The sequence below is a fragment of the Panthera leo genome, chromosome B3 (genome assembly GCF_018350215.1).
Source record: "Panthera leo isolate Ple1 chromosome B3, P.leo_Ple1_pat1.1, whole genome shotgun sequence".
Classification (NCBI taxonomy): Eukaryota; Metazoa; Chordata; class Mammalia; order Carnivora; family Felidae; genus Panthera; species Panthera leo.
The window spans coordinates 19,366,630-19,381,716 of NC_056684.1; the positions used below are offsets into that span (position 1 = coordinate 19,366,630).

General features: G+C 44.6%; 1 protein-coding gene across 2 annotated transcripts; it reads right to left on the reverse strand.

Moving 5' to 3' along the window:
* Window positions 1-658: 658 nt before the first annotated feature.
* SELENOS (selenoprotein S) lies at window positions 659-12,348 on the reverse strand. Of its 2 annotated transcripts, none has more exons than XM_042941187.1 (5): window positions 11,425-12,348; window positions 10,611-10,745; window positions 7,906-8,012; window positions 2,805-2,973; window positions 659-1,340 (listed from the first exon to the last, which is right to left on the reverse strand). In XM_042941187.1, exons 1-5 carry the CDS (start codon window positions 11,498-11,500, stop codon window positions 1,261-1,263), a joined length of 567 nt encoding a protein of 188 aa, XP_042797121.1. In that variant the 5' UTR covers window positions 11,501-12,348; the 3' UTR covers window positions 659-1,260. The 2 variants fall into 2 exon arrangements, with proteins under 2 accessions (XP_042797121.1, XP_042797122.1); XM_042941188.1 differs by lacking the exon at window positions 11,425-12,348 and adding an exon at window positions 11,366-11,414.
* Between the last annotated feature and the right edge of the window lie 2,739 nt (window positions 12,349-15,087).

A 15,087-nucleotide genomic window follows, 5' to 3' on the forward strand; every position in this document is an offset into this window, starting at 1 on the left:
CATGACCTGAGCCGAAGTCGGAAGCTCAACTGAGCCACTCAGGCGCCCCTCCCCCACCCAAAATTTAACTCAAATGTCTCCAGACTCAAATTCTAGTCTTGACTATCCCAACCTACTTGTTTGTTAAGCACGCTGTTCAAGTGTCCTGTTTTTGCTCTCCCCAACCTTCCCCAAGAGACTGTGAGTCCCATAAAACCAGAATGTATTTCTTCCTTTCTTTATATCAAGGAAGATGACCACAGAATACTTCACATATATCAGATACTCAACTCAAGAATGTTGGCTAATTTATATATGAGACCACTCTAGGATACTTTCCCGGCTAATTCTGAAGATTAATTTTGTTCCTTCTTAGGATATCTCCACTTGACAGCAGGCTCTGTAAACTACAGCACACAGGCCAAATCCAGCCCACGAGCTAAGAAGGAGTCATCGTGCAAGGGGAATGACCCACAGGGCCCTTAGAAACCTGGATGGCCCTTGAGACACCTCTAGACAAGATGTTTATCTTATTGGTTTAGCAATTCCACTCCAAGCACCCGATTTTGTGGACAAACCCCAATGGGTCTGCCAACTCTGGGAATCATTGTAGCTGTCACGCGCCATGCTCACCACAGGAGAGAAATCATGAGGAGGGAAAATGAGTAATAGTAGGAGGTTGTGGGATGATAAAAAGCTGTTTAATGTTTGACAAATTCAAGTTCATAAAGAAGTTTCCTTGAATTTAATAAAGATGCTAAAAATGTTCTTTGCATTTTTTTTAATATTTACAGGTTTTTAAACAAAGTTCTGTACATAAAAATAAATATACAGAAACAACCCCATCAACTGTCTGCATCAGTAATCCTCGCTGGTGGGCTCACCATTTACAAGGAAGACATCATTCAACGCAACCTGTCACAGAGACTGTCCTACCAGCAAGGACTTCTAACTTGAAGAACCATTACTAGGTCTCTTTCATCTCAAGATTGTTAGTCACCTGGAGGGTCTTATCTACCAACTAGCAATTACTCATGAAATCAATGAACACGCTCATTGTGTTCACAGTTAGTGAACTGTGACCAACTGTCACTACTGCTAGTGGTGAGGTCTATATCCTATGCGGACTTCGACCACTAAAGATGCAGGTGTAGTTAAGATCAGAAATAAACCCCACTCCCCTTGGCTAGTCACTGTGAAAAGTGTGCGTAAGGCAATTGAACTGAGGGTTACGGATTCATCTTGCTAATGTCAAAAGCGACACTAACAAGATTCTTAGCCTCATCCACCAGCTGACGGGCCTCTGCGTCCGGGTCTCCAGGAGCAGGCTCCACCTCCTTCACCAGACAAAGGGTTGTAACCTGGGATGAGAGAAAGGAAGCAAAACAGTACTGGGAACATTCTGTATCAAACATAAAATCGTGATCCTCACATGCAAAGCACTACAAAGCTATGGATTCTATTCTCACGGACATTTTCACCAAGCTTGTAGCTACCATGTGAAAAAAATAACTTTATTCTGTGACTGCACTTTGAATTGACTTTCGGCTGGGAATAAAAGAAGCCATCCAGCTTCCTGATCTCAACTCCTCAAGCATATGAAAACTCCCCCAAACACACAACAAATTTGCCCAAAAAAACCTCTCAAGATGGCTGGATTTAAATATATGGAGGCCCCTATTATAGTGCTTAACAAAATGTATACAATTCAACAGCGCCTGGGTGGCTCAGGCAGTTAAGCATTTCTTAGTCTTGGCTCAGGTCATGATCTCATGGTTCATGGGATTGAGCCCCGAGTCAGGCTCAATCTGTGCTGACAGCACAGAGCTTGCTTGGGATTCTCTCTCTCCTTCTCTCTCTGCTCCTCCCCTGCTTGCGCTCTAACTCTCCCACTCTAAAATAAATAAATAAGTAAATAAAATGTATACATGCAAATAAGGACTGTTCAAGCTACAGAAAATAAATTAAAAAAAATCAAAACAGAACAGAACTTGCTGTTCTCAGTGAGAAATGGGTAATCTATGTACTCTGCCCTCATTCTTAACCCTGCAAACTCACTAGCTTCCCAAAGTTAATGGACATTTGGTAACTGGGTCGAGTGCTCGGCTTTAGGCCAGTGAGACCTTAACTGAGGTGGTTTTGCTCTTGACTTGCTGTGGCATCTTTGGGCAATAACTCCCTATGCCTCAATTTCCTTATTTGTAACACACCAAGCTAGTCAGAGAGCATCTAGCTCAGGATCAATGGAAACACTAAGATACCATGCACATAGCAATATCATGCATTACACTTTCTATGATTTCCACTCCTCTCCTAAATATCACCACTGTTTGCTCTGAAAAATATCCTTCCAGCAAGGTAAGTTAAAAAAAAATTTTTTTTAATGTTTATTTTTGAGAGAGAGAGAGTGAGTACACATGCAGGCAAGTGCAAGCAGGGGAGGGGCAGACATACGAGTGCCATCATTCCACTCACTGGGGCCTTGACTGACCTCCCTTTCAACTTATTGAAGGTTTACTTTTTTTTTTTTTTTTTTTTTTTTTTTTTACTAAGTGGACACTGAGGCCAAGGAGGTTACAGGCCTCCGGAAAGCGGGATTTGCATCCACATCCTTGCCCTGGGACACTGGGTAAGAGGGCTCCCCAGGTTGGTGACTGCCAGGGGTATGGGGGGCTTGGCATGTGCTTCTTCTGTTTAATCTCCATAATCCTAAACTTCGGAATTAGCCTCAGTTTATAGACAACAAAAGGAAGAAACAGAACCTTGTTTTTAAAAGGTAAATATATGCCGTAATTGCTCAAAATGCTTTAACGTTAGGTACTTACCACCTCCTCGCAGAGGTTTTCTGTCAGACTTCCGTTTCGGCAGGACCGATGAAGTAGAAGGCCCAGTGCTATCTTCTTCCGGGGGCTTTCTTACATTTCCTTTGTAACTTTTTCCTTCTTGCATGCTGTCCCACATTTCAATCTTCTGTCTCCTTTTTTGTTCTTCAAGCTGAGGAAGAATCACACGTTACAGAATGAATTCAGAAGCTGCCATCTTTCTCACAGAAAACGCAAACTGTGCCAATTTTCTAATTTTTATTTTTTAACTTTAGGGCATGCAAGCAGGAGAGAGACACAGAGGGAGAGAGAAACTTTTTAAAAAAATTTTTTTAAATTTACATCCAAGTTAATTAGCATACAGCGCAACAACGATTTCAGGAGTAGATTCCTTAATGCCCCTTACCCAATTAGCCCATCCCCCCTCCCACAACCCCTCCCATAACCCTCAGTTTGTTCTCCATATTGAAGAATCTCTTATGTTTTGTCCCTGTTTTTTGTATTATTTTTGTTTCCCTTCCCTTATGTTCATCTGTTTTGTCTCTTTGTTTCCCTTGCCTCTGGAGATGTGTTAAAGTCCTCATATGAGTGAAGCCATATGATATTTGTCTTTCTCTAATTTCACTTAGCATAATACCCTCCAGTTCCATCCACGTAGTTGCAAATGGCAAGATTTCATTCTTTTTGATTGCCGAGTAATACTCCATTGTGTGTGTGTGTGTGTGTGTGTGTGTGTGTGCGCGCGCGCCATATCTTCTTTATCCATTCATCCATCGATGGACATTTGGGCTCTTTCCATACTTTGGCTATTGTTGATAGTGCTGCTATAAACATTGGGGTGCATGTGTCCCTTTGAAACAGCACACCTGTATCCCTTGGATAAATACCTAGTAGTGCAATTGCTGGGTCGTAGGGTAGTTCTATTTTTAATTTTTTGAGGAACCTCCATACTGTTTTCCAGAGTGGCTACACCAGTTTGCATTCCCACCAGCAGTGCAAAAGGGTTCCTCTTTCTCCGCATCCTCGTCAACATCTGTTGTTGTCTGAGTTGTTAATGTTAGCCATTCTGACAGGTGTGAGGTGGTATCTCATTGTGGTTTTGATTTGTATTTCCCTGATGATGAGTGATGTTGAGCATTTATTCATGTGTCGGTTGGCCATCTGGATGTCTTCTTTGGAGAAGTGTCTATTCATGTCTTTGGTATATTTCTTCACTGGATTGTTTTTTGGGTGTTGAGTTTGATAAGTTCTTTATAGAATACTAACCTTTATCTGATATGCTGTTTGCAAATATCTTCTCCCATTCTGTCCGTTGCCTTTTACTTTTGCTGATTGTTTCCTTAGCTGTGCAGAAACTTTATTTTGATGAGGTCCCAGTAGTTCATTTTTGCTTGTTTCCCTTGCCTCCAGAAACGTGTTGAGTAAGAAGTTGCTGCAGCCAAGATCAAGGAGGTTTTTGCCTGCTTTCTCCTCGAGGATTTTGATGGCTTCCTGTCTTACATTTAGGTCTTCCATCCATTTTGAGTTTATTTTTGTGTATAGTGTAAGAAAGTGGTCCAGGTTCATTCTTCTGCATGTCACTGTCCAGTTTTCCCAGCACCACTTGCTGAAGAGACTGTCTTTATTCCATTGGATATTCTTTCTTGCTTTGTCAAAGATTAGTTGGCCATACGTCTTTTGGTCCACTTCTGGGTTCTCTATTCTGTTCCACTGATCTGAGTGTCTGTTCTTGTGCCAAGTACCATACTGTCTTGATGATTACAGCTTTGTAATATAGCTTGAAGTCCGGGATTGTGATGCCTCCTGCTTTGGTTTTCTTTTTCAAGATTGCTTGGCTATTTGGGGTCCTTTCTGGTTCCATACAAATTTTAGGATTATTTGTTCTAGCTCTGTGAAGAATGCTGGTGTTATTTTGATAGGGATTGCATTAAATATGTAGATTGCTTTGGGTAGTATCGACATTTTAACAATATTTGTTCTTCCTCTCCAGGAGCATGGAATCTTTTTCCATTTTTTTTGTGTTTTCTTCAATTTCTTTCATAAGTTTTCTATAGTTTTCAGTGTATAGATTTTTTACCTTTTTGGTTAGATTTATTCCTAGGTATTTTATGGGTTTTGGTGCAATTGTAAGTGGGATCGATTGCTTGATTTCTCTTTCTCTTGCTTCATAGTTGGTGAATAGGAATGCAACTGATTTCTCTGCGTTGATTTTATATCCTGCCACTTTGCTGAACTCATGAATCAGTTCTGGCAGTTTTTTGGTGCAATCTTTTGGGTTTTCCATATAGAATATCATGTCATCTGCAAAGAGTGAAAGTTTGACTTCCTCCTGGCTGATCTGGATGCCTTTTAGTTCTTTGTATTGTCTGATTGCAGAGGCTAAGACTTCCAATACTATGTTGAATAACAGTGGCAAGAGTGGACATCCCTGTCTTGTTCCTGACCTTAAGGGGAAAGCTCTCAGTTTTTCCCCATTGAAGATGATATTAGCGTTGGGTCATTCATATATGGAGAGAGAGAATCTTAAGCAGGCTCCACGCTCAAAGTGGAGCCCAATGCAGAGTTCTAACTCACGAATGTGAGATCATGACCTGAACTGAAATCGAGTTGGACGCTCAACCGAGTGAGCCACCTGGCACCCCAACAATTTTCTAATTTAAAAGTCCTTCAAACCAAACCTTCACCTGTGTTTTCTTTAGTTAATAACAGTGCTGTCATCTAGTGGTAGGAATTTAACTCACAAACAGAAACTTTACTAAAGAAAGCAAAAGGCGTCATGGAAAAATGAATACCGATCAGTTCTGCTGAAACTTGCCCATAGGAGGACATGTGAAAGAATTCTGACTTGGAACAAGTGAGCGTGGCTGGAAGGCCTGCTCTGTGGCCATGTGGCCATGTTACCTAAATCACTTAATCCCTCTGCTTTGCATTCTGTGAGGATCTAATGAGAGAAGATTTGAAAGTGCTTTGAAAGTCAAATACTACTGGAAACATAAGGAAAAACTAATCTCGGTGGAAAACTGTGCACAACAATGAGCACTTGAGAAAGCTTGTAATCCTACAGTGAGTAGGCACCCGAGGAGGGTGGGAACACGGTGCCCTGGGCCTTTGCTTCTGCTTCCTACTCCCAGAAGAACAACATTTCTGCCAGTAACTGGGTACCATAGCTTACATACGCTACATTTCCCATTCCCAGTGGAATCCAGACCCAAACTGCTGTTCATTCTGGTTCCAGTTACACTGTGATGTCACAAGGGTATGTGAGATGCCTTAAGAAATCATATATCCAGAAAATTCCTCCATGGCTTTCAGAGTCCCTTGCTGCTAACCCCAAATACCTGTCTCCCCATGCTTCTGCTGTCTGCAGATACAAAAAGTCAAGGAGGAAATCATCTATTCTACACTCCTAGCTGACACAGAGAATGCCAGGATGGGACTCAGCTGACAAATCCTGAGACTACAAAGAGAGCGCAGTTAGCTGTGGGTCAGGCAAGCTCAGTCAGTTGATTATTACTATTATGTTTGTGAAGTACACGAGACAGAACCACATGTGCTACAACAATCTGAACACTGAACACAAGCTTTTGTCCCTTTCCCAATTTTCGGGGGCTCAGACTGCAATTTTAAAAAGTGATCTTTTAAAAAGATTATTTTTAGCTGCATCGGCAAACTGCATAAACGATCAAGCTATCTCATGCACACCACACAAAAAACTCAGGCCCTGAAGTCATCCATTCTGACATGCAGAAGGAATTCAACTTACTCGGTGGCTCTAGGAACAAAACAATAATAATTACATGGTTTGAGATCGGCAGAGCAAAAACCTAAAATTATGCTCAAAACTGGCTCAAAAACTAAAAGAACTAAAACATGCTCAAAAATGGCATTTATGTATACTCTGCTGCCACTTCAATGAAAAATTCCTATGTGTGTTTATATATGGATAAATACTTCTGGAAAAAATACCTACAAATCCTAATAGGGAATGCTTGGGCAGCAGCAGGTAGAACAAGAAGATGAGAAACTTAATTTTCATGGTATTGATTTTTTATATCTCGAATTTTTTTACTCTGTGTGATTTAAAAAGTTAAGTAACAGCAATGTGCTAGTACATTCTAGGTTACTGGCTGCTTTTAGTGGAAATGTGCAACTACACACAGAAGAAGGCTGCTGAGAGAGTTACCATGGAGGAGGAATGTGTGGAGCAGGTGTGGTCCTGTTCTACCCTTTCTTTCTGGGCTCCAGCCAAGCTGGGGAGACCACGCAGAAACCACAAGAGCCACTAGCAGTGGCAGAAAGGCACATGACCCTGGAAACACCAGAGACACAGGCAAAGCCGACAGGAAGACCTATTGCTCTGCTGCCTTAGAGCCAGCTGAGGTTTCCTTCTGGGAGGATGAAGGGGGCCCAGAAACATCTGGACTGACACTTCTCAGAAAGCAAGAGTCCACACCTGGTCATTTCAGTTACAGACAGGGTCCAATCTGGTGGGTGGTCTCGCACCTATGAAAGGCGGCACAATCCCCTGCCGGCTCACGTCACTTCCAACCGCATCCTTGGTTCTTCCACCCCTCCCCTTCTCCTCCCCCCTCCCCAACCAAACCTGTAAAAAAGCTTTCCAAACTCCATCTCCTGCTCTCCTTCTCACCCCTGGGTTGAGCCCATCGCCACCCTCCCTGGGCTCTCTTTCCATCTGCCGAAGGTGGCCCCACCAAGCTAGTTCATATGAGATACATGGCTTGAAAGAGACAACGGAGGAAGAAGCTGAATGTGTACCCCGTGTGTCCAGTGCCACGGCACCCTGACACACCGTTTTGGGTGACAATACTATGCGAGGAAACCACTGAAAAGCAAAAAGGTAAATAAAAGACAGCTTTTTTAAAGGAGTCTTTTCCCCATAAACCGTAAGATATTGCACAAGGAAAGCACGCTGACAGATGTTAAGTGGAAATGATTCTGTCACAACCAGTTGTTCCCAGTACCCGCCCTAATGGGGGAGGCCATGCAGGCAAGCGTGTGTATACACACCCACACACACTCTTTTACCCACTAAGCCTCCAACTATTTCTTAAGACCATATATTCAAACTCAAACTGGTTCATACCTGTCTCAGTTTTTCCTTATGCTTTTCGACTTGTGCATTTAATTCTTCTTGCATTTTCAAACGGGCAGCTGCTAAAGCCTCTTGTCGTTTAACAACAACATCAGGTTCTAAAATGTCAGAAACAATTTGAGAAAAAAGAAACTCCTGAGAGTCCATATTATTAGAAGGATAAGGAAGTATAGATGTCAGACAATACAAAAAAACATGGATTTTACACAAAAATTCTATTGCTCTGCATGTACTGCTTATGGGGGCAGAGGATTGTCCTGTTGTCATAGTTCATAGCCCTAGTTAAATATCCAGGGCACCAGAAACCCTTTAGAAATGTGTTATTCCTGGGCTCCCTCAGCAATTCCAAGTCAGAGAGCCTGGCACAGCCCAGTGGCTGAGACAGAAGTGGTTTGAGGGGCACCCCAAAATTCCATTCCACAACCTGGACACCTCCTGACACCCAGTCTCCAGGCTGACCAGAATGCTAGAAGACAACCAGAAGATAAAGTTTTCTGATCATTAGCCGTCACTTAACGCCCAGATCTATACCACAAAGAGGTAATGATCCTTAGATACTTTACCCTTGTTTCTATGGAAAAGAAACATCCTTCCTGTTAGCATTAATGGAAATGAGCTCCCCAACTTTATCTGTTTTATTCGGTTTATAAAACAAAGCAGAATTATATAAATATTCAGCTAAGTTCTCTATCTGCTCATCTACTCAGCCCACCATGTCAAGGATCACCAAAGGGCAAGGACACAGGGGTGTGGCTAATTTTTAAAGAAAACAGGGGCGCCTGGGTAGCTCAGTCAGTTAAGCATCCAACTCTTGATTTCAGCTCAGGTTATGCTCTCACAGTTTCGTGAGTTCAACCCCCATGTTGGGCTCTGTGAAGAAGGCCCAGAGCCTGCTTGGGATCCTCTCTCCCTCCCTCTCTCCCTGCCCCTCCTCCACTCATGCTCTGTCTCAAAATAAATAAATTTTAAAAAATAAAGAAAAAAACCAAAGAACTGTATGTTCAAATCAGCACTATACAAAAGTATAGGCAATCATCACTACCTAGACAGTAGTGGGAAAAGACCACTTAATTGAATCCACATAAAATGGGCTAAACGTTGTGGTCAGTCAAGGGAGCATATGCAGTGGTAGGAATGGCTGGAACTTTATCTTTAAGTTAAATTATTTAAGTATTTATTTATTTTTGAGAGAGAGAGAAAATGTGACTGGGGGAGGGACAGAGAGAGAGGAGACAGAATCTGGAGCAGACTCCAGGCTCTGAGCTATCAGCACAGAGCTTGATGCGGGGCTCGAACTCATGAACTGTGACATCGTGACCTGAGCTGAAGTCAGATGTATAACTAACTGGCTGAGCTACCCAGGAGCCCCTGGAATTTTATCTTAAACAAAACAAAATGACAATTCCACTTCATAGAAATACGAAGTTTGGTACCATTTGTAACTATCAGGTCATTCTCAGTATAAATCAATCAAGTGTGGAGTTTTTAAACCTGATTTTCCTAACAAAATCGTACAACAGCACAACATAACACTTTGGGCTGCACATTTACTTTTTGCAGTGCTTCACGAAAACAACGAGTTCTCTTTAAAAATGCCCATCATCTCATAGATCTGCTCTCCCAGTGTAAGACAGATTTCACACCGCCAGCACCTCCGCCATGAAGAGGGCTGTACTGGGTGACGAAAGCAGTTTCCTAACATCACTGCCACCCTCTTGATGAAACCCTGCAGCTTATGCAAGATGAACAACTGTAATTTGTAGTTTGTTGTTGGATGCACAGCCAATAATCAAAAAGATGGAGAGAATGGCAGGACCACAGGGCTTCGCGGGAGAGAGGAGAGGCATGTTTGAGTAAAGGACATTTCTAAGTCTTTCCACTAATGACTACTTTTGTGTCACAACATGTGCTTTTCTCTCTTCTCAGTAACTGTGGGGAGTCCAAAGAATGATTTTTATCTGTTTAATTAGGCTGCTACTCCCAAAACATTTAACATTTCTTTTTTTTTTTAAACTGTTTATTTTTGAGAGACAGAGAGAGTGTGAGCGGGGGAGGAGCAGAGAGAGAGACACAGAATCCGAAACAGGCTCCAGGCTCCGAGCTGTCCGCACGGAGTCCGACGTGGGGCTCAAACTCATGAACCGGTAGATCATGACCTGAGCCGAAGCTGGACGCTTAACCAACTGAATCACCCAGGTGCCCCTGAACATTTATCGTTAGGTATGTCCTCAGAAACTAGCTTCTATCTAGCAAAACGGCTAAATAAATTTTTGCCACAGCCAAATGTAACTTGAAAGCAGATCTGATGAGGAAGTTGCGAAAATCAAAATGTGATGGATATGAAGAACTAAGTCTGCATTTCTTGTCGCTCACAATGGTTCTAGAAATTTGGTAGGTAGACCCCCAAGTATGGAGAAGCTGTGAAATTTTCATTTCAATCCATCCCCTAAATGAAAAACCATTAAAAGATACGCAGGAGTGCCCTACCCACCACCAAGCAGGTTTTCCATCCCATGACAATCTCTGAAATTAAAAACCTATTGCACATTTCCCCAAGATCAATTGCAGAAACATAAAATGGTTTTCCTCTCGTGCAGATTAGAAGCAAGACCTTCTTACTCTTAGTAACAGACTAACTTTTAAATGCTAGAAGAGGTGTAAAGCCACTGCCTTCCTTTCTGTTATCAGACACTAACCCACTGCAGCCGCAGCTCGGTCCAGCTGTCTCTGCCTCAGGGCCCTGAGTCGGGTGGAAACCTTCTGAAATACCACGTAGAGAAGGATGCAGCTGAAGACGATGTACCAGCCATAGGTGGCTAGCAGGGAGCCCACTGAAAAGAAAACAGTTTTCAAGAAAGTAAAAAAACCATATATTGCTAGTGGACTTTTGCATAAAATTCACCAAAAGACAAAGGAAGCATAGCTCCTGCCCTCGAATCCCTCCGGGTCTAGCTGAGGAAATGGCCTCCGAAGTAGGCAGTTAAAATAGAAGCGAGTACAATTCGGGGGTCACCGAGAAGGGACTCCTCAACCATCTGGAGAGTCGGGGGTGGAGGGCAAGTCCGGAGAGCACGGGAAAGCGGGTTTTGATGGGTCTGGAGGGATGTTGATCCGACTCAGGAGGGCAAAGGCCTTTCGGACCTCAGAAATTTATAGACGGGGTGGCCGTGGGGGCCGATACAGCGCCGGGTATGGGGGACGAAAGCGAGGTCTGGAATGAAATGCCAAGGGCCCAGTGGCCCCAGTAACGCAAGCCACAAAGGCTTGCTTCGCATAAAGGACTGGCGCAAAAAAGGGCCCGACGGCGCAGCCAGGAGGAGTGCCGCTCCTAGAGGGCCTCGGCGCGCGTTCCAGGCCAGCCGCCCGGACCTGCGTGGCCGCCACCGGCTCCTAGCCAGGCCTCCCCTGGCCTCCCCAGGCCCCGCCGGGCGCGCAGCGGCGGACGACCCACCAAACATGGCGGCACCCAGGACAGCTGGTGGCACCAACCGGCAACCCGGGGTCACTCACCCGTGACGTGAAGGAAGCGCAATCCCTCTGTCTCCAGGGCCGGCCGCGCGGACAGCTGCTGCCCGTCACGCTCCATGGCCGCCGCCGCCACCCTAGGTGGCCGGTCCGCGTCAGCTCGAGTCTTCGCTTTCCGGCCCGCCCCTCCGTATACGTGGCGCTCCGGGGACTAGCGTCCCTGAGCCCCGGCCAATCGCGGCGCGACCCGGTCCTGAGACTCGGCCTATCACAGCGAGGGTGTGTCCATCTAGGAGGGGCGTGGCCAGCCGGGCGGGGCGGGGCGGCAACAGACTGTCCCCTCCGACTGCGCACCGAGTGGCTGGGCTGCCTCACCGCTCGCCAAAGCCGCCTGACTGACCTGCGGGCCGACTCCCGCGGGCGTGTTTACTTTTGTACCGATTGCACGCCGACGTCCCTGGAGGTTAGGGGCCGCCTGGAAACAGGATTTGCGCCCACATCCTTGCCCCGGGCCCACTGGGCAGCAGAACTCGTCAGATGAAACGCTGGCAGCCTCCTCCTCCAGCTGCCCGTGTTCAGGCTAAGAAAGGCCCGCCGACTCTCACGGTTCTCCACCCCTCCAGAACCAAAACCTCCGGGGAAAGAATTAAGGCAGTGGCTCCAGCACGTATCGAATCCTACGAGGTGTCACGCGGCAGTAGCAGTTGTTATCACAGTTTCCCGGTTGTTTCCTCTGCCTGCAAAGCCTTCCTTCACCGCCTTCCACTCCTCTGGCGTCTCTGCCGCTCAGAGGCCTCCTGATTTAACCACCTTACTTGAAATTTGGGCTTGAGTGTGTTTTTGGAGAAGGCTTTGAGGTGAACACACACAGCTGTGTCACGGAGGGAGGGTTGAGAATCAAAAATGCAACCGTGAAAAAAAACAGAGACCAGGTGATGACGTCAGAGCGCGCCGCCACCCTGTGAGCAGGCGGGGAAGGCCTGCACCACTCCTACCCAGGCGCTACCGCTACCTCAGTGGGCGCTCCCAGCTCTGGGTCACCTAGGAGTTCCAGGGGAGTGGGCGATCTGGGGGCTGCGCAGCAAGAGAGGTAGATTTCTACTGGGGGACTGTGGTTCGTGCGCCGTGGCAAAGAAAAGCCTGAAAGCTGTTGTCCACCTTGAAAATGGGCTCTTGAAATGGGGAAATTGGGGCGCCTGGGTGGCGCAGTCGGTTAAGCATCCGACTTCAGCCAGGTCACGATCTCGCGGTCCGTGAGTTCGAGCCCCGCGTCAGGCTCTGGGCTGATGGCTCGGAGCCTGGAGCCTGTTTCCGATTCTGTGTCTCCCTCTCTCTCTGCCCCTCCCCCGTTCATGCTCTGTCTCTCTCTGTCCCAAAAATAAATAAAAAACGTTGAAAAAAAAATTAAAAAAAAAAAAAAAGAAATGGGGAAATTGAGGACCCTGGATTTTGTCATTTAAGGCTGTGAAGACAGCCACTGATTTGATGAGTTTAGGAGGGAGGAATTTTATTCTTTGATGTTTTCCTCTCACTTGTAAAAGATGATGAACCATTACTCTTTTGAAGTGGTTTCTCACTTGCTCTGGCATCTTGCAGGAACTCGATGTGCTAAAACCGAACTCTTTCTCAGGATGACTTCAGTACTTAGTTGGGGACCAGCTTTAAATATACCATGTGCGGGGGGCACTGGGTAGCTCAGTCCGTTAAGCTTCCGTCTTGGGCTCTGGTCACGATCTCAAGGCTCCTGAGTTCCCGCCCCTCGTCGTGCTCTGTGCTGACAGCTCAGAGCCTGCCTACACACACACACACACACACACACACACACACACCTTGTGCATAGTGATCAGGCTTGCCTGACTTGTTTGGTTATGCTCTGGACACCAGGTACACTGTACTGCGGGAGTTCACTGTTCATGGAAGCAGTCGGTGAGGACCTCTCTTTTTTCTCAGAGTTGAGTCCTGAAAAGTGATCTGACACAAGTTTCAACTAATGCATGGTAAATTCTTTTTTTTTTTTTATAGTAACTTAGGGGTTAAGTGGGTTAAATAAGATTAATAGATACTTCCCCACCCTGACAAGTGTCAGATTAAGATGTGAAAGCTTCAAGAATGTTGCAGTGAACATCATTTCAGAGCTTGCAGTGTGGTTCAGGGATTAAGATATTTGGAGTAGCAATGGAGGAAGATCCTAGGTTGCAAAGATTTGCTGTTGTTGCAAGCTTTCATTCAGGATTTTGATATAAAAACCAGCACAACAGTCGTGAAAATATTGCAATTTTTAAGACACCTACAAGAATAAAGTACCTTTGTGTACTATTATGAACTAGTCTGTGTGTCTATATATGTACTTACAGTATGAATAGTATTTTCAACTAAAATCTAATAGATTTTGAGTTACTAGAATGCACGGATAAAGGAGTTTTGCTTCAGTTTCTAGAATACGGGTTGTTTTTTTTTTTTTTTTAATGTTTATCTATTTTTGAGAGAGAGTGTGAGTAGGGGAGGGAAAGACAGAGAGGGAGGTCCAGAATCCGAAGCAGGCTCCAGGCTCTGAGCTGTCAGCACAGAGCTGGATGTGGGGCTTGAACTCACCAACTGTTGAGATCATGACCTGAGCTAAAGTTGGACGCTTAACCGACCGAGCCACCCAGAGGCCCCTCAATGCTGTTAAGTTGCCAGTGAGAAGTTATTCTTCCTAGCCAGGCTTATAAGTGTTACCTTTGTCCCTTTAATTAGGGTATATCATCTCATCTATCTTATCTAGAACCATAAAGTTATTTCAGCACACACTTTGCTTAATATAACTGCTCAAGTGTTATTTGTAAAAACAGGACAAAGGTAGTAATCCAGAACGTCCCTCGTATAGTCTGCCCATGATAGACTACATGATTAGCCCCAATTCATCCATCCTTCCTTCTGAGAACATCCTTGCAATAGCCTCAAGGTGGAAGGAGTGTATTTGCACATCCTTTGACTTTGGACTTGGCCAGGTGGCTTGCTTAGGTTAATAGCAAGTAGGCAGATGTCCTAGGAGAATGACATAAAGCTGAACCACCCTAGTTAATCCACTGGCCTGCAGTAAAAAGCAAAGCCAGCTGTGAGAATGGTGATTGTCACTTGAAAGCCAGAGTTTTGGGAATGGTTTGTTAATCAGCATTACTATGGCAAAAACTAACTTGATAAATGGCCTAATCTCACCTTTTCACAAAAGTATACGCAAGACAGGATTAAAAGTGTCGGTAACTAAGGGAGATTACTGAGATGGCAATCAAATAGTGGTTATCAAACTTGAATTGCCCTTTCGATGGCATTCTTGTAGATTCCTACTGTGGCATTTATGTTAAATATCTGCATATATATAAAAAATATATATATACATTTTCTAAATTTATAGTTCTTAGAATGTCAAAACCTACTAATTACACATAAATACTACAAAACTAATATTCAAATGAACATCTTAACGTGGTTCCACAGAAACTGTTGTTTTGAGAGCTGCATGTCTGCCACTTGATACACTGGTATAGTTTTGGCTATAACATGAGAGAAGTTATCTGTGACTGAACCTCATGTTCCACAAAATTGCACATGGAAAACACTGGACTTCTGGGAAAAACTGGGTTGAGGCAAACCCAATTTTTCTGGTCCTGAGACACACAGATGTTGGTGGAGCTCTGAGCAAAGGAGCCCTCACTTTCCTCTAGTCAA

Excerpts from the sequence above, each read along its gene's own strand:
- SELENOS (XM_042941187.1), bottom strand. The coding sequence starts at position 11,500 with ATGGAGCGTGACGGGCAGCAGCTGTCCGCGCGGCCGGCCCTGGAGACA. Across the intron at positions 8,013-10,610 it reads CCGAGCTGCGGCTGCAGTGG|AACCTGATGTTGTTGTTAAA; the intron begins GTTAGTGTCTGA and ends CTGACATTTTAG. Across the intron at positions 2,974-7,905 it reads ATAAGGAAAAACTGAGACAG|CTTGAAGAACAAAAAAGGAG; the intron begins GTATGAACCAGT and ends ATTCTTCCTCAG.